Source organism: Hemiscyllium ocellatum, chromosome 47 (assembly GCF_020745735.1).
Source record: "Hemiscyllium ocellatum isolate sHemOce1 chromosome 47, sHemOce1.pat.X.cur, whole genome shotgun sequence".
NCBI lineage: Eukaryota > Metazoa > Chordata > Chondrichthyes > Orectolobiformes > Hemiscylliidae > Hemiscyllium > Hemiscyllium ocellatum.
Genome location: NC_083447.1, coordinates 3176908 through 3200000, shown reverse-complemented (window position 1 = coordinate 3200000; position 23093 = coordinate 3176908). Strand labels below are relative to the sequence as shown.

Sequence of the window (23093 nt, the reverse complement as noted above, 5' to 3'; positions counted from 1 at the left end):
GATGGAGGGTGGGAGAGAGAGGGAGAGAGATGGAGGGTGGGAGAGAGAGGGACAGTGATGATAGAGATGGAGGGTGGGAGAGAGAGGGAGACAGTGATAGAGATGGAGGGTGGGAGAGAGAGGGAGGGTGGGATAGAGGGGGAGAGAGAGTGATAGAGATGGAGGGTGGGAGAGAGAGGGAGAGAGAGTGATAGAGATGGAGGGTGGGAGAGAGAGGGAGAGAGATGGAGGGTGGGAGAGAGAGGGAGACAGTGATAGAGATGGAGGGTGGGAGAGAGAGGGGGAGAGATGGAGGGTGGGAGAGAGAGGGACAGTGATGATAGAGATGGAGGGTGGGAGAGAGAGGGAGAGAGTGATAGAGATGGAGGGTGGGAGAGAGAGAGAGAGAGAGTGATAGAGATGGAGGGTGGGAGAGAGAGGGAGAGAGATGGAGGGTGGGAGAGAGAGGGAGAGAGATGGAGTGTGGGGGAGAGAGAGGGAGAGAGAGTGAGAGAGATGGAGGGTGGGAGAGAGAGTGAGAGAGATGGAGGGTGGGAGAGAGAGGGAGAGAGAGTGATAGAGATGGAGGGTGGGAGAGAGAGGGAGAGAGAGTGATAGAGATGGAGGTGGGAGAGAGATGGAAGGTGGGAGAGAGAGGGAGAGAGAGTGATAGAAATGGAGGGTGGGAGAGAGAGGGGAGAGAGAGTGATAGAGATGGAGGGTGGGAGAGAGAGGGAGAGAGATGGAGGGTGGGGGAGAGAGGGAGAGAGAGTGATAGAGATAGAGGGTGGGAGAGAGAGAGGAGAGAGAGTGATAGAGATGGAGGGTGGGAGAGAGAGGGAGAGAGAATGATAGAGATGGAGGTTGGGAGAGAGAGGGAGAGAGAATGATAGAGATGGAGGTGGGAGAGAGAGATGGAGGGTGGGAGAGAGAGGGAGAGAGAATGATAGAGATGGAGGTTGGGAGAGAGAGGGAGAGAGAGTGATAGAGATGGAGGGTGGGAGAGAGAGAGTGATAGAGATGGAGGGTGGGAGAGAGAGAGGGAGAGAGAGTGATAGAGATGGAGGGTGGGAGAGAGAGGAAGAGAGAGTGATAGAGATGGAGGGTGGGAGAGAGAGAGGGAGAGAGAGTGATAGAGATGGAGGGTGGGAGAGAGAGAGAGAGAGAGAGTGATAGAGATGGAGGGTGGGAGAGAGAGGGAGAGAGATGGAGGGTGGAGAGAGAGAGGGAGAGAGATGGAGTGTGGGGGAGAGAGAGGGAGAGAGAGTGAGAGAGATGGAGGGTGGGAGAGAGAGTGAGAGAGATGGAGGGTGGGAGAGAGAGGGAGAGAGAGTGATAGAGATGGAGGGTGGGAGAGAGAGGGAGAGAGAGTGATAGAGATGGAGGGTGGGAGAGAGAGTGATAGAGATGGAGGTGGGAGAGAGATGGAAGGTGGGAGAGAGAGGGAGAGAGTGATAGAGATGGAAGGTGGGAGAGAGAGGGAGAGAGATGGAGGGTGGGAGAGAGAGAGAGAGGGAGAGAGAGTGATAAAGATGGAGGGTGGGAGAGAGAGGGAGAGAGAGTGATAGAGATGGAGGGTGGGAGAGAGAGTGAGAGAGATGGAGGGTGGGGGAGAGAGGGAGAGAGAGTGATAGAGATGGAGGGTGGGAGAGAGAGGGAGAGAGAGTGATAGAGATGGAGGGTGGGAGAGAGAGTGATAGAGATGGAGGTGGGAGAGAGATGGAAGGTGGGAGAGAGAGGGAGAGAGTGATAGAGATGGAAGGTGGGAGAGAGAGAGGGAGAGAGATGGAGGGTGGGAGAGAGAGAGGGAGAGAGAGTGATAGAGATGGAGGGTGGGAGAGAGAGAGTGAGAGAGATGGAGGGTGGGGGAGAGAGGGAGAAAGAGTGATAGAGATGGAGGGTGGGGAGAGAGAGTGATAGAGATGGAGGGTGGGAGAGAAAGGGAGAGAGAGTGATAGAGATGGAGGTGGGAGAGAGAGATGGAGGGTGGGAGAGAGAGGGAGAGAGAGTGATAGAGATGGAGGTGGGAGAGAGAGGGAGAGAGAGTGATAGAGATGGAGGGTGGGAGAGAGAGGGAGAGAGAGTGATAGAGATAGAGGGTGGGAGAGAGAGGGAGAGAGAGTGATAGAGATGGAGGGTGGGAGAGAGAGGGAGAGAGAGTGATAGAGATGGAGGGTGGGAGAGAGAGGGAGAGAGAGTGATAGAGATGGAGGGTGGGAGAGAGAGAGTGATAGAGATGGAGGGTGGGAGAGAGAGGGAGAGAGATGGAGGGTGGGGGAGAGAGGGAGAGAGAGTGATAGAGATGGAGGGTGGGAGAGAGAGGGAGAGAGAGTGATAGAGATGGAGGGTGGGAGAGAAAGGGAGAGAGAGTTATAGAGATGGAGGTGGGAGAGAGAGATGGAGGGTGGGAGAGAGAGGGAGAGAGAGTGATAGAGATGGAGGTGGGAGAGAGAGGGAGAGAGAGTGATAGAGATGGAGGGTGGGAGAGAGATGGAGGGTGGGATAGAGAGGGAGAGAGAGTGATAGAGATAGAGGGTGGGAGAGAGAGGGAGAGAGAGTGATAGAGATGGAGGGTGGGGAGAGAGAGGGAGAGAGAGTGATAGAGATGGAGGGTGGGAGAGAGAGGGAGAGAGAGTGATAGAGATGGAGGTTGGGAGAGAGAGGGAGAGAGAATGATAGAGATGGAGGTGGGAGAGAGAGAGTGATAGAGATGGAGGGTGGGAGAGAGAGGGAGAGAGAGTGATAGAGATGGAGGGTGGGAGAGAGAGAGTGATAGAGATGGAGGGTGGGAGAGAGAGGGAGAGAGAGTGATAGAGATGGAGGGTGGGAGAGAGAGGAAGAGAGAGTGATAGAGATGGAGGGTGGGAGAGAGAGGGAGAGAGTGATAGAGATGGAGGGTGGGAGAGAGAGAGAGAGAGAGAGTGATAGAGATGGAGGGTGGGAGAGAGAGGGAGAGAGATGGAGGGTGGGAGAGAGAGGGAGAGAGATGGAGTGTGGGGGAGAGAGAGGGAGAGAGAGTGAGAGAGATGGAGGGTGGGAGAGAGAGTGAGAGAGATGGAGGGTGGGAGAGAGAGGGAGAGAGAGTGATAGAGATGGAGGGTGGGAGAGAGAGGGAGAGAGAGTGATAGAGATGGAGGGTGGGAGAGAGAGTGATAGAGATGGAGGTGGGAGAGAGATGGAAGGTGGGAGAGAGAGGGAGAGAGTGATAGAGATGGAAGGTGGGAGAGAGAGGGAGAGAGATGGAGGGTGGGAGAGAGAGAGGGAGAGAAAGTGATAAAGATGGAGGGTGGGAGAGAGAGTGAGAGAGAGTGATAGAGATGGAGGGTGGGAGAGAGAGTGAGAGAGATGGAGGGTGGGGGAGAGAGGGAGAGAGAGTGATAGAGATGGAGGGTGGGAGAGAGAGGGAGAGAGAGTGATAGAGATGGAGGGTGGGAGAGAGAGTGATAGAGATGGAGGTGGGAGAGAGATGGAAGGTGGGAGAGAGAGGGAGAGAGTGATAGAGATGGAAGGTGGGAGAGAGAGGGAGAGAGATGGAGGGTGGGAGAGAGAGAGAGGGGAGAGAGAGTGATAGAGATGGAGGGTGGGAGAGAGAGTGAGAGAGATGGAGGGTGGGGGAGAGAGGGAGAGAGAGTGATAGAGATGGAGGGTGGGGGAGAGAGAGTGATAGAGATGGAGGGTGGGAGAGAAAGGGAGAGAGAGTGATAGAGATGGAGGTGGGAGAGAGAGATGGAGAGTGGGAGAGAGAGGGAGAGAGAGTGATAGAGATGGAGGTGGGAGAGAGAGGGAGAGAGAGTGATAGAGATGGAGGGTGGGAGAGAGAGGGAGAGAGAGTGATAGAGATAGAGGGTGGGAGAGAGAGGGAGAGAGAGTGATAGAGATGGAGGGTGGGAGAGAGAGGGAGAGAGAGTGATAGAGATGGAGAGAGAGGGAGAGAGAGTGATAGAGATGGAGGGTGGGAGAGAGAGGGAGAGAGAGTGATAGAGATGGAGGGTGGGAGAGAGAGAGTGATAGAGATAGAGGGTGGGAGAGAGAGGGAGAGAGATGGAGGGTGGGGGAGAGAGGGAGAGAGAGTGATAGAGATGGAGGGTGGGAGAGAAAGGGAGAGAGAGTTATAGAGATGGAGGTGGGAGAGAGAGATGGAGGGTGGGAGAGAGAGGGAGAGAGAGTGATAGAGATGGAGGTGGGAGAGAGAGGGAGAGAGAGTGATAGAGATGGAGGGTGGGAGAGAGAGGGAGAGAGAGTGATAGAGATGGAGGGTGGGAGAGAGATGGAGGGTGGGATAGAGAGGGAGAGAGAGTGATAGAGATAGAGGGTGGGAGAGAGAGGGAGAGAGAGTGATAGAGATGGAGGGTGGGAGAGAGAGGGAGAGAGAGTGATAGAGATGGAGGGTGGGAGAGAGAGGGAGAGAGAGTGATAGAGATGGAGGGTGGGAGAGAGATGGAGGGTGGGATAGAGAGGGAGAGAGAGTGATAGAGATAGAGGGTGGGAGAGAGAGGGAGAGAGAGTGATAGAGATGGAGGGTGGGAGAGAGAGGGAGAGAGAATGATAGAGATGGAGGTTGGGAGAGAGAGAGAGGGAGAGAGAGTGATAGAGATGGAGGGTGGGAGAGAGAGGGAGAGAGAGTGATAGAGATGGAGGGTGGGAGAGAGAGGAAGAGAGAGTGATAGAGATGGAGGGTGGGAGAGAGAGGGAGAGAGTGATAGAGATGGAGGGTGGGAGAGAGAGATGGAGGGTGGGAGAGAGAGGGAGAGAGATGGAGGGTGGGAGAGAGAGGGAGAGAGATGGAGGGTGGGAGAGAGAGGGAGAGAGATGGAGGGTGGGAGAGAGAGGGAGACAGTGATAGAGATGGAGGGTGGGAGAGAGAGAGAGAGAGAGTGATAGAGATGGAGGGTGGGAGAGAGATGGAGGGTGCGAGAGAGAGGGAGAGAGATGGAGTGTGGGGGAGAGAGAGGGAGAGAGAGTGAGAGAGATGGAGGGTGGGAGAGAGAGTGAGAGAGATGGAGGGTGGGAGAGAGAGGGAGAGAGAGTGATAGAGATGGAGGGTGGGAGAGAGAGGGAGAGAGAGTGATAGAGATGGAGGGTGGGAGAGAGAGTGATAGAGATGGAGGTGGGAGAGAGATGGAAGGTGGGAGAGAGAGGGAGAGAGTGATAGAGATGGAGGGTAGGAGAGAGAGTGATAGAGATGGAGGGTAGGAGAGAGAGGAAGAGAGAGGGAAAGAAATGGAGGTGGGAGAGAGAGATGGAGGGTGGGAGAGAGAAGAGAGAGTTGGAGGGAGAGAGTGAGTGGTAGAGATAGATGGAGGGAGAGATAGAAATGGAGAGATAGAGAGAGATGAAAAGAGAGAGAGAGATGAAGAGAGAGAGAGATGGAGGAAGAGGGAGAGAAAGAGAGAGATGGAGGGAAAGGGGGGAAGGGGAGAGATGGAGGGAGAGAGTTGGAGATGGACAGAGAGGGAGAGAGAGTTGGAGGGAGAGAGTGAGTGATAGAGATAGATGGAGGGAGAGAGAGAAACTGATAAAGATGGAGAGAGGGAATGACGGAGAAGGAGGGAGATGGAGGGAGAGAAAGAAAGATGGAGAGACAAAGAAAAATGTAGAGAGAGGGGGATGGTGAAAGAAAGGTGTAGAGAGAAAGGAACAATAGAGGCACAGAGAGAGAAATGAAAAGAAATGCAGAGAGGGAGTAAGAAAACAATGGGTCATAAAACCCTTACAGTGTGAAAACAGGCCATTCGGCCCAAAAAGCTCACACCAACCCTCCAAAAGTAACCAACCCAGACCCATTGCCCTACCTACCTAATCCACCTAGCCTGCACATCCCTGATGTGCACACACACACATCCCTGAACACTATGGGGCATTTTCCCATGGCCAATCCACCCTCACCTTCAGACTGTGGGAGGAAGCCCACGCAGACACAGGGGGAACATGCAAACTCCACACAGACTGTGGCCTGAGGCTGGGATTGAACCCAGGCCCTTGGTGCTGAGAGGCAGCAGTGCTAACCACTCAGCCAGCGTGCCACCCCCAAATTGATGCAGGAGTTAGAGAGAAAGAGGCAGCTAAACTGAAAGGAGGAGACAGACAGACAAAGAAAGAGAGAGTCAAACACAAAAGGATAGGTCAAAGTTAAAAAATCCACAACACCAGGTTATAGTCCGACAGGTTTATTTGGAAGCACTAGCTTTCGGAGCGACGCTCCTTCATCAGGTGGGTGTGGAGCAGGATTATAAGACACAGAATTTATAGCAACAGAATTGCAGTGTCATGGAATGTAATATTAAACACATTTAGCTTACACCTTTCATTGTTTAGAATGACCATATTAGTTTCAGTCCGTTGATATGTAAGTCCCAGAGCTTTTTAAAGTTACATTCTTAAGATAGCTTTTCACAATAGGTGCCATCTCAGCTCAGGTAATGCATTGAAGGTGTGAGGTGAAAGTCTGTCTGTGTCCCAGTGTTAGGTCAGGCTGTAGTGTGCACAACAATCACCAGGCAGGGTTGGTCCCTCTCAGTTGGAGAACACTTCAGCCGTTAGGGACAGGTGGCCTCAGACCTTCGGGTGACCATCCTCCAAGGTGGACTTCGGGACAGGCAACAACAGAGTGGCCGAGTAGAGGCTGATAGCCAAGTTCACTCCCCATGGGGGTGGCCTCAGCTGGGACCTTGGGGTCATGTCACACTACAGGGGACCCCATTATACTATACACACACACACACACACACACACACACAGCACACACACATTTGAGGGTTGAATTTGTATTTGCTCAAAAACTGCATAAATTGATGTAAGGTTCTGTAAATCCCACTTTAGAAACAGAATCAGTCTGACCTAACTCTGGGGCACAGGCAGACTTTAACCTCACACCTTCACGGTATTACTGGAGCTGAGATAGCTTTTAACATTAGGTGCTATCTTGAGGATGTAACTTTACAAAAGTTCTGGGATTTACATATCAAGGGACTGAGACTAACGTGGTCATTCTAAAAGATAAACACTTCAGCTAAATGTGTTTAATATTACAGTCCATGACACTGCAATTCTGCTGCTATAAATTTTGTATCTTACAACCTTATTCTTCACAACCACCTGATGAAGGAGCGTCGCTCCGAAAGCTAGTGCTTCCAAATAAACCTGTTGGGCTATAACCTGGTGTGGTGTGAGTTTTAACTTTGTCCACCCCAGTCCAACACTGGCCCCTCACAGAGACAGGAAGTAGTTCAGGCAGACCCAGGAGCAAAAACTCCTTGTTGAATCGTTACAGAGTGACCTCGAACTGAAGGTTCACTGTGAGCTATGACACATCATCACAGTGGGCTTGGTGAGTGTGTGAGTGTGTTTGTGAGTGTGAGTGTGAGTGTGTGTGTTTGTTTGTGAGTGTGTTTTTGTGAATGTGAGTGAGTGTGTGTGTGTGTTTGTGAGTGGGTGTGTGTGTGAGGGTGTGTGTGTGTGTGACAGAGCATGTGTGTGACAGTGTGTGAGAGTATAAGTGTGTGAGTGTGTGTGTGAGAGAGAGCATGTGAGTGTGAGTGTGTGAGAGAATGTGTGTGTGAGTATGAGTGTGTGTGTGTGTGTGAGAGAGCATGTGAGTGTGAGTGAGAGTGAGTGTGTGTGTGTGAGTGTGTGAGTGTGTGAGTGTGAGTATGTGTGAGTGTGTGAGTGTGAGAGAGTGTGTGAGAGAGTGTGAATGTGTGTGTAACTGCAGTCCTCGCTGCTCCTGAGAAAACTCCACTTCCCTGGAGAGAGTGCTCCAAGTTCACCCTGGGTCACACTGGAATTGTAACATGGCAAACCATGAGAGGAAATGTGGGCTGGATTATAACATCTGGATCCTGAAACTCTGAGTCTAATTACTGCAGGACAAGCTCTCTCTCAAAAAATGTTGTCAAGGAGTTTAATACAGTGCCTTAAATAACTCCTTGGAAGTTACTTAAAAGACCCAGTACATCCCATGGACAAAACCAACATCATCTACAAAATTCCATGCAAGGACTGCCACAGACACTACGTAGGACAAACAGGAAGAAAGTTACCCACCAGGATACATGAACACCAGCTAGCCACAAAAAGACACGACCCCCCTCTCTCCCTCGTAGCCCTACACACGGAGGAAAAAAGCCACCATTTCGACTGGGATAACACATCTATCCTGGGACAGGCTAAGCAAAGACATGCCAGAGAATTCCTAGAGGCCTGATACTCCAACCACAACGCCATAAACAAACACATAGAGCTAGATGCCATCTATCAACCCCTCAGAAAACGAACAGGAAATGACATCACCACAACCCCAGGAACCCCATCCAGGAGAAAGATATAAATAGAAAGCAGGAGACAACAGCTTCGCTTCACTTGGAGGTCACCACTGATGATGTTACCTAGTTAGGGAATGATACGTCTGGATATCAAACCTACAGCTCAGTGAGCAAACCTACACCCTAATCTCCTTGGAAAATTGGCTTTTAGATTCGATGCTCAGTCAGAATCCGAGAGAATAAGTAACTACAGCATCTGGAGAAGTGAATGAGGAACGCCAGTGATAGGGGAATGGGGAATGGGTGAGCCAGACCTGGAGAGGGGTGGCAAGGGGCAAAGCAGCTAATTATTTTTGTTATTTATTAAGGGACCACACTTTGATACCCATTGCTAATTTGCCACGGGGCAGCTCAGGGCCAACTGTACCTGGAGTCACATGGAGGCCAGGCTGGCTAAGGATGGCTGTTGAATCTCCCAACAGAATATGAGTGACCCAAAGTCACCATCATACCCAACATCAGATTTTTTTTGTAAAAACTGTATTCAAATTCGACCTCCTTGCATCAGACCCAGGATCCAGAACATGACTGGGGTTCTCTGGATAAATCATCCAGCAACAATACCATCACTGGCAGACAGGAGGCGGTGGAATGTGGGGCTGGTTTTGGTGAACTTTGTGCAGGAGGTGAATGTCCCAGTGAGTTTCTGCCTTAGGGAATGAATTCCCGAGATCGTGATGATTCGAGAAACTGCCCAACTTGTTAGAGTCACAAACTCACTCACACTCACACACTCTCACACTCACACTCTCTCACACACTCTCACACACTCACACTCATACTGTCTCACTGCAGTAACACCATTTTGGGCACCCAATCTCAGACCAGAGGGAAACGAGGTTTGGGATAGGTTCCACTTCAGAGACTGGAATACAACAATACTCAGGGAGCACCGCACTGTTGGACGGTCAGTGCTGAGGGAGTGGGCACTGTCAGAGGGTCAGTGCTGAGGGAGTTCCGCACTGTCAGAGGGTCAGTGCTGAGGGAGTGCCACACTGTCAGAAGGTCAGTGCTGAGGGAGTGGGCACTGTCGGAGGGTCAGTGGGTCAGTGCTGAGGGAGTGGGCACTGTCAGAGTGTCAGTGCTGAGGGAGTGCTGCATTGTCAGAGGGTCAGTGCTGAGGGAGTGCCGCACTGTCAGAGGGTCAGTGCTGAGGGAGTGCCACACTGTCGGAGGGACAGTGCTGAGGGAGTGGGCACTGTCAGAGGGTCAGTGCTGAGGGAATGCTGCACTGTCGGAGGGTCAGGGCTGAGGGAGTGTGCACTGTCGGAGGGTCAGTGCTGAGGGAGTGGGCACTGTCGGAGGGTCAGTGCTGAGGGAGTGCAGCTATTGACCTATGGAGCTGTCACTAGCTGATAGTGGGTCAACATTTAATGCCCATCCCTAATTGCCCGGCGGTTGGGTTAAGAATCCATCTCATTGGATTGGATTTGGAGTCGTACAGTCAGAGATGTACAGCACAGAAACAGACCCTTGATGGTTAGATACTGTCCTGTTGGAGATGGTCATTGCCTGGCATTGGGGTGGCTCAAATGTCCCTGCCACGTCTCACCCCTGGGTGTGCTCATGTGACAGCTGATCATATGACGCCGCATCACATGATATCTAGTACATACATATACTTAGAATCCCTTACAGTGTGGAAACAGGCCCTTCAGCCCAACAAGTTCACACTGACCCTCTAAAAAGCATCCCACTTAGACCCATTTGTCTACATTTACTCCTGACTAATGCACCTACCTTACATATCCCTGAACACGATGGGGCAATTTCCCATGGCCAATCCACCCGGACCTGCACATCGTTTGGACTGTGGGAGGAAACCAGAGCACCCCCACGCAAATACAAAGAGAATGTGCAAACTCCACACGGACAGTCTCCCCAGGCTGGACTCGAACCCGGGCCCCAGACGCTGTGAGGGACCCTCTGCATTTTTGCATGAAGGGTTAGATTCCTTTCTCTGACCTTCAGGTTACAGCTCCCACTGGAAAAGATTCTCCGAGGGGAGGGAGACTGGGATTGTTTTCCTTCTGCATTCACACAATGTGGGTGTCTCTAGAAGGCCCAGCATTTATTACCCCATCCCTAATTACCCAGGGGGCAGTTAAGAGTCGACCCCATTGCTGTGGGTCTGGAGTCACGTGTAGGCCAGACCAGGTAAGGATGGCAGTTTCCTTCTCTAAAGGACATTGGTGACCCAGACGGGTTGATCCAACAGTCGACAATGGAGTCATGGTCATCATTAGACACTTATTTCCAGACCTTTATCAAATTTAAAGTCCAGCGTCTGCAGTGGGAGGATTCGAACCCAGGCTCCCAGGATCATAACCTAAACAGCTCAGCAGGAATATCACTCGCCATCACTGCTCAGGAGAGCAACACAGGAGTTCAATCACAAATTATACGCAGACCAAAAACATTCGACTTTAATCATTGTGCGCACAGTGATCCCAGGCTGCTGTCTGATTTTCGTTGACATCCAGGGTCACAGAAACATTAGAGTGTTAAAACAGGGTCAGATTGAGAAAGGCTGGGGTTACAGCAATAGGGGTAAAACAGGGTCAGATTGGGAAATACTGGGGTTACAGCAATAGGGGTAAAACAGGGTCAGATTGGGTAATACTGGGGTTACAGCAACAGGGGTAAAACAGGGTCAGATTGGGAAATACTGGGGTTACAGCGATCAGGGTAAAACAGGGTCAGATTGGGGAATACTGGGGTTACAGGGATCGGGGTAAAACAGGGTCAGATTGGGGAATACTGGGGTTACAGCGATCAGGGTAAAACAGGGTCAGATTGGGAAATACTGGGGTTACAGGGATCGGGGTAAAACAGGGTCAGATTGGGAAATACTGGGGTTACAGTATTCGGGGTAAAACAGGGTCAGATTGGGGAATACTGGGGTTACAGCGATCGGGGTCAAACAGGGTCAGATTGGGAAATACGGGGGTTACAGCAATAGGGGTAAAACAGGGTCAGATTGGGAAACGCTGGGGTTACTGCGATCGTGTCAGCGGGTACAGACTAATGTCTGACAATTCCATTAACACACTGAATGGTCCACAGTGAAATAACAAAGACTCTCACCCGCTCGACGAAACATTCCGCTACCTCAACAGCGTCTTTACAGGTCTCCAGATCCACCAGCAGCTCACTGCCAGAAGAAATCACATGGTTAGATCTTTGTGCAGGATTCAGAGAGTCATAGCGCTGTACAGCATGGAAACAGACCCTTCGGTCCAACCCGTCCATGCCGACCAGATATCCCAAATTAATCTAGACCCACCTGCCAGCACCTGGCCCATATCCCTCCAAACCCTTCCTATTCATATACCCATCCAAATGCCTCTTAAATGTTGTAATTGTATCAGCCTCCACCACTTCCTCTGGCAGCTCATTCCATACACGTACCACTCTCTGTGTGAAAAAGTTGTCCCTTAGGTCTGTTTTATATCTTTCCCCTCTCACCCTTAACCTATGCCCTCTAGTTGTGGACTCGCACACCCCAGGGAAAAGACCTTGCCTATTTATCCTATCCATGCCCCTCATCATTTTATAAACCTCTATAAGTTCATCCCTCAGCCTCTGTTGCTCCAGGGAAAACAGCCCCAGCCTGTTCAGCCTCTCCCTGTAGCTCAAATCCTCCAACCCTGGCAACATCCTTGTAAATCTTTTCTGAACCCTTTCAAGTTTCACAACATCTTTCCAATAGGAAGGAGACCAGAATTGCACCAACAGTAGCCACCAATGTCCTGTACAGCTGCAACATGACCTCCCAACTCCTGTACTCAGTACTCTGACCAATAAAGGAAAGCGTACCAAACGCCTTCTTCACTATCCTATCTACCTGCGACTCCACTTTCAAGGAGCTATGAACCTGCACTCCAAGGTCTCTTTGTTCAGCAACACTCCCCAGGACCTTACCATTAAGTGTATAAATCCTGCTAAGATTTGCTTTCCCAAAATGCAGCATCTTGCATTTATCTGAATTAAACTCCATCTGCCACTTATCAGCCCATTGGCCCATCTGGTCCAGATCCTGTTGTAATCGGAGGTAATCCTCTTTGCTGTCCACTACACCTCCAATTTTTGGTGTCATCTGCAAACTTACTAACTGTACCTCTTATGCTCACATCCAAATCATTTATGTAAATGACAAAGAGTACTGGACCCAGCACCGATCCTTGTGGCACTCCACTGGTCACAGGCCTCCAGTCTGAAAAACAACCCTCCACCACCACCCTCTGTCTTCTACCTTTGAGTCAATTCTGTATCCAAATGGCTAGTTCTCCCTGTATTCCATGAGATCTAACCTTGCTAATCAGTCTCCCATGGGGAACCTTGTTGAACGTCTTACTAAAGTCCATATAGATCACATCTACTGCTCTGCCCTCATCAATCTTCTTAGTTACTTCTTCAAAAAACTCAATCAAGTTTGTGAGATATGATTTCCCACGCACAAAGCCATGTTGACTATCCCGAATCAGTCCTTGCCTTTCCAAATACATGTACATCCTGTCCCTCAGGATTCTCTCCAACAATTTGCCCACCACAGAGGTCAGGCTCACCAGTCTATAGTTCCCTGGCTTGTCTTTACTGCCCTTCTTAAACAGTGGCACCATGTTAGCCAACCTCCAGTCTTCTGGCACCTCACCTATGACTATTGATGGTACAAATATCTCAGCAAGAGGCTCAGCAATCACTTCTCTAGCTTCCCACAGAGTTCTCGGGTACACCTGATCAGGTCCTGGGGATTTATCCACCTTTACCCATTTCAAGACATCCAGCCCTTCCTCCTCTGTAATCTGGACATTTTTCAAGGTGTCACCATCTATTTCCCTACAGTCTATACCTTCCATGTCCTTTTCCACAGTAAATACTGATGCAAAATATTCATTTAGTGTCTCTCTCATCTCCTGCGGCTCCACACAAAGGCCGCCTTGCTGATCTTTGAGAGGCCCTATTCTCTCCCTAGTTACCCTTTTGTCCTTAATGTATTTGTAAAAACCCTTTTGATTCTCCTTGATTCTATTTGCCAAAGCTACCTCATGCCCCCTTTTTGCCCTCCTGATTTCCCTCTGAAGTATACTCCTACTTCCTTTATACTCTTCTAAGGATTCACTCGATCTCTCCTGTCTATACCTGACATATGCTTCCTTCTTTTTCTTAACCAAGCCCTTAATTTGCTGAAGAAGGGCTCATGCCCGAAACGTCGAATCTCCTGTTCCTTGGATGCTGCCTGACCTGCTGCGCTTTTCCAGCAACACATTTTCAGCTCTGATCTCCAGCAGCTGCAGTCCTCATTTTCTCCTCAATTTCTCTCATCGTCCAGCACTCCCTACATCTACCAGCCTTTCCTTTCATCCTAACTTATTATTGTGAAATGTACCTAGCTACAGTGAAACGTTTTGTTTTGCGTGCAGATCATACTGTACAAAGTGCATTCGGGTGATTGAACAGAGTGAGGAATACAATGTAGAAAGACGCACAGAGAGCGAGATCAGCATTAGATTTGAAATATGAGAACTCCATCCAGCAGAATAACAACAGCAGGGAATCTGTCAGCCCGTGTGTTTGAGCTTTTGTATCCTCTGCCCAGTGGAAGAGGGTGGGAGAGATTATAACCGGGGTGGGAGGGGTCATTGATGATGTCGGTTCCTTTCCCGAGACAGTGGGAAGTGTAGATGGAGCCAGTAGACGGGAGGTTGGTTTGTGCGATGGACTGGGCTGTGTTCACAGCTCTCTGTCGTTTCTTACCGTCCTGGGCAGAGCAGGGGGCGCGAGCGAGACGGGGAGTGAGGCTGGTTAGACCGTACTCCCAGCACACCACACATCCCTCTGGTCTCCACATGAAGAGGGGAGGGGAGATACTAAAAAGAAAAGATTTACAAAGATTGTCACGAGAACAGGGAGGGAGAAACCTACCAAGAGAAACGGCTCAGGTTGAGGTGCCTTTGTCTAGCAAGTCGAAGGCTGAGGTAAGCTGATACAAATCTTTACAATTCCAGAAATACTGACGGCACAGTGGCAAGGTGGTTAGCACAGCACCAGGGACCCAGGTTCGATTCCAGACTCGGGCAACTGACTGTGTGGAGTTTGCACGTTCTCCCTGTGTCTGCGTGGGTTTCCTCCGGGTGCTCTGGTTTCCTCCCACAGTCCAAAGATGTGCAGGTTAGGGTGAACTGGCCGTGCCAAATTGTCCATAGTGTTAGGTGCATTAGTCAGAGGGTGTTGGGTCTGGGTGGGTTACTCTTTAGAGGGTTGGTGTGGACATGTTGGGCCGAAGGGCCTGTTTCCACACTGTAGAGAATCTAATCGAAGTGTTTGATACAGCAGGAACTTCCCAAATGCATGACCACTAATATCCAATCAGTCACTCCGGAGCAGCAGTGTAATAAGGTAAACTCCCATTTGCCACCGGGCGGTGGGGATACCTAGTGGAGGGCTCTCTACGCGGGAGTCCTCCCCCTTTCTCTCGGGGATCTGGGGTGGAGGGTGCTGCACGCAGCAGTCCCCTGCAACCGCAGATTGTGGTGGTTCACGGACTCCCAGCCCTGTGGCGCTGTGGAGTCCGTGAACCATGTGTATGTTGGGTGTGGGCGTTTGCACTCCCTCTTTGATTTCCTCAAAAACCACCTCCTCTGCTTTTGGTTGCACTTCAGTCCCACGCTCCTGATCTTCGGGCACCCGGTGCGGAGGAGGGAGGGCAGGTCTGAAGACCTCCTCGTGGGTCTGCTCCTGGGCCTGGGGCCAAACTGGCCATAAACAGGTCCAGGCAGTGGGCCGTGGAGGGGGTCGTTAGGGCCGACTGCCTGCCCCTCTTCCGCGGTTATGTTAGAGCCCGGGTGTCCTTGGAGAAGGAGCACGCGGAGTCCACCAACACCCTGGAGTTGTTCAGGGAGAGGTGGGCGCCGCAGGGAGTGGAGTGCATCATTTCTCCCTCCAACTCTATTTTGATTTAGTCCCTGCCCTCCCCTTCACTGTTTGATAACACAGCATTGCCCTTTGATGTGAAGGACACTGCTTGTCACTGGCCACTCGGGTGTTTTCCTTTCTTCCTGGTGGTGGAAACTGAATAAAGATTTGTGCACCTTGTGTCTCTCACTGTGTCTCACACCTGCACACACACAACATGGATGCTGGGGAATAAAATAAGCACTACCGCAGTTAGGCGGGAGTGTGGGGGTAACAAAAGGAGTGTCAGAAGTTCTGTTCATCCCAAAATAAAGGAAAATATAACAAAATAAAGGTAAACTCCCCTTTGCATCGGTCTGTTCTCTCGTTAGAAAGAGAGAGAGAGATGAATTGGTGATGGATGAATCTGAGGGTCACCGTACCTCAGGCAAAGAGAGTGGGTGAGAAGGAGAGTCCTTTACAGTAACATCAGCCAATGCAGGGATTGAACCCACACCATTGGCATCTCTCACCAGCCAATCAACCAACTGAGCTAACCAACTCCCATCTACAAAATGTACTGCAGAAATTCACCACAGATCCTCAGACAGCACCTTCCAAACCCACAACCACTTCCATCTAGAAGGACAAGGGCGGCAGATGCATGGGAACACCACCCCCTAAAAGTTCCCTTCCAATCCCCATCCTGACTTGGAAATATATCGCTGTTCCTTCAGTGTGGCTGGGTCAGAATCCTGGAATTCCCTCCCTAAGGGCACTGTGGGTCAACCCACAGCACATGGACTGCAGCGGGTCAGGAAGACAGCTCACCCCCACCTTCTCAAGGGGGCAACTAGGGACAGGCAATAAATGCTGGGCCCAGCCAACGACACCCAGATCCCAGGAATGAATAAAAAAAACCTGTGCCATATTCCTCGATTCTGCAGCATTGCCGGAAAAAAGCATATTTTGACAACAATCTTCATCATCCTCTCATTGGGACAGTTCAAAACAATACCAATGGAAAGTTCGACCATGTTTTCCAACCAACCTGTTCAGAAATATTCGGATACACCTCAGGAGCAACCTGGACTCCCTATTTAGAGGTAGTGACACTTCCACTCCACCACAAGATTTCCCCTTAATAAATCTATGAGGACAGCTCTTGCAGCCACGACTGAACCCTACAAGGTACTCAGAGACTGAAGACCCTTCGCTGCCCCCAGTCTGTTCGCCCTGACCCGCTCAGCCCCCACCCTGAGATTAGGGATATCAGAAACATTCTCACAGTCAGGAGATTTCTCCTGGACACGCACGGTGGCACAGTGGTTAGCACTGCTGCCTCACAGCACCTGAGACCCGGGTTCAATTCCCGACTCAGGTGACTGACTGTGTGGAGTTTGCACGTTCTCCCCGTGTCTGCGTGGGTTTCCTCCGGGTGCTCCGGTTTCCTCCCACAGTCCAAAGATGTGCGGGTCAGGTGAATTGGCCATGCTAAATTGCCCGTAGTGTTAGGTAAGGGGTAAATGTAGGGGTATGGGTGGGTTTCGCTTCGGCGGGTCGGTGTGGACTTGTTGGGCCGAAGGGCCTGTTTCCACACTGTAAGTCTAATCTAATCTAATCACAGCCCTGATCAGTCATGACCAGGAAATACTCCCCCCCTCCTCCTCCCCACCCACCCCCTCCTCCCTTGGCTCTGTGCAGGGGAAAGCTGGTGACTGGCAGCCTCTCCAGTAATGTCAGAAATGTCAGTCCACGCACAGCAAGATGCCACGAACAGAAATGAGGCGCCAGGCAGACAATCAGGATCATTGGCCTGAGGACCAGGGGAGACCGCTGTTGGACCTCTTCAGGACGCCTCGGGAACATTCATCTTTCAAGGCGTTAGCACTGACATCGCACGACTTGTCCGGACTTGTCCGACCTACCTGTCTCCTTTCCCATCTATCCACTCCAGCAAGCAAATGTGTTGCTGGTCAAAGCACAGCAGGTTAGGCAGCATCTCAGGAATAGAGAATTCAACGTTTCGAGCATAAGCCCTTCATCAGGAAGGCTTATGCTCGAAACGTTGAATTCTCTATTCCTGAGATGCTGCCTAACCTGCTGTGCTTTGACCAGCAACACATTTGCAGCTGTGATCTCCAGCATCTGCAGACCTCATTTTTTACATCTATCCACTCCACCCTCTCCTCCCTGACCTATCACCTTCATCCCCTCCCCCACTCACCCATTGTACTCTATGCTACTCTCTCCCCACAGGTTAAAAGTGAGGTCTGCAGATGCTGGAGACCACAGCTGAAAATGTGTTGCTGGTTAAAGCACAGCAGGTTAGGCAGCATCTCAGGATTGGGAATTCCCTATTCCTGAGATGCTGCCTAACCTGCTGTGCTTTAACCAGCAACACATTTTCAGCTACTCTCTCCCCACCCCACCCTCCTCTAGCTTATCTCTCCACCCTTCAGGCTCACTGCCTTTATTCCTGACGAAGGGCTTTTGCCCGAAACGTCGATTTCGCTGCTTGTTGGATGCTGCCTGAACTGCTGTGCTCTTCCAGCACCACTGATCCAGAAACGCACTTTTCTGTCTCTGTAGTGACCCTGCTGCACTGAGCTGAAATTCCAGGATATATTTTCTCATTTCCAAAGGGGGTTTGTTTTTCCCTTTTGTTAATATTTAAGGGGGTTTAAGATTTTATCTCCCTTTCTGAAATTAAACGCACCAAGCAAAATCCATCAGTACAGAGCGAATCCAAGCATTCCCGCTGAATTACCTTTGGCAATGATATCAAACAGATGGGTGTCTCCAGTCTGGGATCATTTACAGGCTCTCCTGTCAGGAGCTGCTCGGGATTCAGTTGGAATGCTTGGAATAGAAAGAATGTGTTTCCCACCAGACTGGGAGGGGGGAATGGTGGTGGTTTATCGAACACGGTGAATAATGAGCCAGTCTCTCTGGATGGTAGCCCTGTCACTGCCATGCCTGATGTTCCAGGTCATGAGCCCTCAGAAATGTTTTTATATTTGAGGCCACAGTTAGAATGACCGACCATAACCCAACGCTCCTCCCTCAATTTAACACACAACCATTTACTGGGTTGTCCGTGGTCAGGAGCACCCACAATGTTCATGTTGTCATTCTTCCTCTGTCAGTGACACAGCTCCAGCAACCTCCAAACACACTCTTCATGTTCAACACAGGCTACTTCAGTGCAGCACTCCCTCAGCACTGACCCTCCGACAGTGCAGCACTCCCTCAGCACTGACCCTCCGACAGTGCGGCACTCCCTCAGCACTGACCCTCCGACAGTGCCCACTCCTCAGCACTGACCCTCCGACAGTGCCCACTCCCTCAGCACTGACCCTCCGACAGTGCGGCACTCCCTCAGCACTGACCCTCCGACAGTGCGGCACTCCCTCAGCACTGACCCTCCGACAGTGCGGCATTCCCTCAGCACTGACCCTCTGACAATGCAGCACTCCCTCAGCACTGACACTCTGACAGTGCCCACTCCCTCAGCACTGACCCTCCGACAGTGCCCACTCCCTCAGCACTGACCCTCCGACAGTGCGGCACTCCCTCAGCACTGACCCTCTGACAGTGCGGCACTCCCTCAGCACTGACCCTCCGACAGTACAGCACTCCCTCAGCACTGACCCTCCGACAGTGCGGCATTCCCTCAGCACTGACCCTCTGACAGTGCACACTCCCTCAGCACTGACCCTCCGACAGTGCGGCACTCCCTCAGCACTGACCCTCCGACAGTGCGGCATTCCCTCAGCACTGACCCTCTGACAGTGCAGCACTCCCTCAGCACTGACCCTCCGACAGTGCGGCACTCCCTCAGCACTGACCCTCCGACAGTGCAGCGCTCCCTCAGCACTGACCCTCCGACAGTGCCCACTCCCTCAGCACTGACCCTCCGACAGTGCGGCACTCCCTCAGCACTGACCCTCTGACAGTGTGGCACTCCCTCAGCACTGACCCTCTGACAGTACAGCACTCCCTCAGCACTGACCCTCCGACAGTGCGGCATTCCCTCAGCACTGACCCTCTGACAGTGCACACTCCCTCAGCACTGACCCTCCGACAGTGCGGCACTCCCTCAGCATTGACCCTCCAACAGTGCGGCATTCCCTCAGCACTGACCCTCCGACAGTGCGGCACTCCCTCAGCACTGACCCTCCGACAGTGCGGTATTCCCTCAGCACTGACCCTCCGACAGTGCGGCACTCCCTCAGCACTGACCCTCCGACAGTGCACCATAACCCTTAATAATTGCAGTAAGTCGACAATTCACCAATCCTTCATTTTGAGAGCCATCTATAATCCGGTCTGCTTTGGCAATGTCTCTGATGGAGGTGGGCAGCAAACGCGCCGGGATGTCCGTTCTGAAATGTTGGCAATGTGTGGTCTCTTTTATATTCCTCCTTTAACCAAAACACCGGAACGTATCGTAACTGAAAGGAAGAGTTAAAAACCCTGACGAAGGTTCACCTGGGAATTCGGGGAAAGTTTGAGGTCACTTGGTGGTGAAGGGTAGCATCCAATGAGAGGGGATGCTGCGTGTAATTGAAGAAGCAGGGAACCCTCAGGGTGCAGCTGGAAGCTGGACTGATGAGATCAAAACCAGCAAGAGGGAGGGAGACCTTCATGGCTTATATTTGACTCAAGTTGGCAACTCATTAATCCCAAGTAAATTATATAGAATTAACCGACCAGAACAAAGTTGCTCAGCCCATCTGCACCATCCTCGTATTTCTGCTGCAACGACTCTCCTCCCACCCCACCCCACACTATCCACCTCTCCGTCCCTCCCTCCCTGAAATATATTGGTATTACTAACCCCGTGGGTGTGAGATTAGGGGAGGTGACAGCTGAGTGGTATTATCGCTGCACTGCTCACCTCAGGACTCAGGCGATGTCCTAGGGACCTGGATTGAAGCCTGCCACTGCAGAGCTCACTAAAAGTCTGGAATTAAGAGCCTAGTGATGACCATGAATCCGTTGTCATAGAGATGGACAGCACAGAAACAGACCCTTCACTCCAACTCGTCCACGCCAAGCAGATATCCCAACCTAATCTACTCTCATTTGCCAGCACCCGGCCCATATCCCTCCAATTCATATACCCATCCAGATGCCTTTTAAATGCTGCAATTGTACCAGCCTCCACCACATCCTCTGGCAGCTCATTCCACACACGTACCACCCTCTACGTGAAAAAGTTGCCCCTTACATCTCTTTTATATCTTTCCCCTCTCACCCTAAACCTATGCCCTCTAGTTCTGGACTCCCCCACTCCAGGGAAAAGACCTTGTCTATTTACGCTATCCATGCCCCTCATGATTTTATAAACCTCTAGAAGCAATTGTTGGAAAAACCCACCTGAGTCTCTAATTCCCTTTAGAGAAGGAAACTGCCATCCTTACCTGGTTGAGCCTACACGTGACTCCAGTCCCACAGCAATGGGATTGACTCTTTAACTGCCCCCTGGGCAATTAGAGATGGGGTAAAGAATTCTGGGCCTAGCCAGAGACACCCACATCCCACGAATGAATACTTTTTAAAAGTTCCACATTGTCCTCACTCTCCAGGTAAAAGAAGTTTCTCCTGATTTCCCAAATGGATTTGGAACTTCCTTAAATATCTGACTCACAAGTGAATTCAATTGAAAAACAGCAATTGCTGGAGAAGTATGAGAACATAAGAATTAGGAGCAGGAGTAGGTCATCTGACCCCTCCAGCCAACTCCCCCATTCAATAGGATCATGGGTGATCTTTATCATGGATTCAGCTCCACTTACCCGCCCCCTCACTGTAACCCTGCCTTTCTTGATTAAAACCAAAAGAACTGTGGATGCTGTACATCAAAAACAGAATTAGAAAGCTCAGAAGGTCCATGTGGAGAGAAAACAGAGGGGTGACTCAGTGGTTAGCACTGCTGCCTCACAGCGCCAGGGACCCGGGTTCGATTCCACCCTCATGTGACTGTCTGTGTGGAGTTTGCACATTCTCCCCGTGTCTGCGTGAGTTACCTCTAGTTTCCTCCCACAGTCCAAAGACGTGCAGGTCAGGGTGGATTGGCCGTGCTAAATTGCCCCATAGTGTCCAGGGATGTGGCGGCTCTGTGGGTTAGCCATGGGAAGTGCAGGGTTATAGGGATAGGGTAGGGGGATGAGTCGGCATGGATTTGTTGGGCCAAATGGCCTGTTCTCCCACTCTAAGATTTCCACAAGTTAACGTTTTGTGACCTGTCTTGAAGAAAGGTCACTCGTCTTAAAACGTTAAATCTATTTCTCTCTCCGCAGACCTCCTGAGTACCTCCAGTCATTTGTGTTTTAGTCTCGGATCTCCAGCATTCCCAGTTCCGTGGTTTATTTCAGTGAATTTCATTCTGTGGATTGTTTAGGGAACAGAGTGCTCACCCCTTTCCCTCTTTTTTTTCTCAAGGCCAGTTGCTAAAATTTTTCAGTTTTTCTCCTGATGGTTAACACACGTACAGTTCTGGTATCAAATGTGAAAAACACTTTTTTGGCCAATTTCCCGTCTGTGAGACCTTCACTGAGGGCGTGTGGTTCAAAACAAGAGTGTACACAGCCTTACAAGGACCTATAGCATTGCTATAGCACCCTCTCTCACTTGTATCACTTCGACACCACTTCGACTGGGACAACACACCCATTCTAGGACAAACCAACCAGAGACACACGAGAATTCCCAGTAGCATGGCATTCCAACCGGAACTCTATCAACAAACACATCGACTTGGACCCCATTTACCACCCTCTGAGACAAAGAACAGGAAATGACATCACTACAGGAAATGACATCGCCAGCCCAAGGAAACCGAAACACACAAATAGAAAGCGGGTCACTAACACCAGTGCTTCATGGGAGTCTCACTGATGATGTTACCGAATATGGTGACGAAACGTCCGAAAACGAACCTTCCAGCTCAGCGAGCAAACCTACGTCCATAGTCCAACTGTTACAGCTCTTCAAACGAACACCATTCCCCAGTGCTATCTCCTGCCTTTTCTGTATATCCTCTGTTCACCATTCCTCCCCAAATAACCATTTGTGAACGTCTCAACTGAACCAGCCCCCACCATGCACGGTTATGGGGGGTAGGTCTGGGTGGGAGGCTCCTCAGAGGGTCAGTATGGACTCGATGGGCCGAATGTCCTCCTTCCAGACTGTAGGGATTCTATGATGCCCATTTCCAGGGAGTGCAGGCCACACCCTAACCCACTGGCTTGGCGCCTGAATGTTTCTCTGGTGTCACGTTTCCTCTGTCTCCGAATCAGGCTTCTCCATGTTTCAATCCTACGTCTCTGCAGGATACAAACCCGGGATGGTTGCAATCCCACCTTCTCACCGTGCGGGGGTGTCTTGCCCCCTTCGGTGGGGGCGCGGGGTCAGGTTTGTGTTCCCTAGCGCCAGCTAAGGATACCCATCCACAGTCTGAGCCCCTCTCCGTGACCCATCTCAGCTCCTGCAAACTGGTGAAGATTGATGGTGCCCAGCATTGGCAAACTGTCAGAATCCACCAGAACACCCCCTCCCTCCCTCCCTCTCACCATCCTGGCTGAGACTCAGAAACCCTCCCAGAATACCTGCTCCAGAAACTCGGTTGAAGGTGCATCGGCACGTCTGTGTAGCCATGAAAATCGTTCACCAGCCCGGCTTGTTTCAGGCACACGCCCCTGATTAACTGTTTCCCCTACACCATGAACACTCTGTATTCAACAGGGCCCAGGGGACTGCAGATGGTTGGGGTCTGAGGTCCATACTACACAGCATTACCTGGTGCCCAACCCTCCCTGGGCAGCTAAAGCAATATCACACACAATCCCTACAGTGCACAAAGAGACCACTCAGCCCATCGAGTCCACACCG

The 23093-nt window shown here is 51.1% G+C and overlaps 1 protein-coding gene across 1 annotated transcript in view; it reads right to left on the bottom strand.

Moving 5' to 3' along the window:
- plekhg2 (pleckstrin homology domain containing, family G (with RhoGef domain) member 2) overlaps positions 1-23093 on the bottom strand; it is a 132494-nt gene that overhangs the window by 50154 nt on the left and 59247 nt on the right. Inside the window, exon 4 of the mRNA XM_060856007.1 lies at positions 11388-11454. Coding sequence (XP_060711990.1) covers positions 11388-11454 — 67 coding nt within the window. The remainder of the gene's footprint in view (positions 1-11387; positions 11455-23093) is intronic.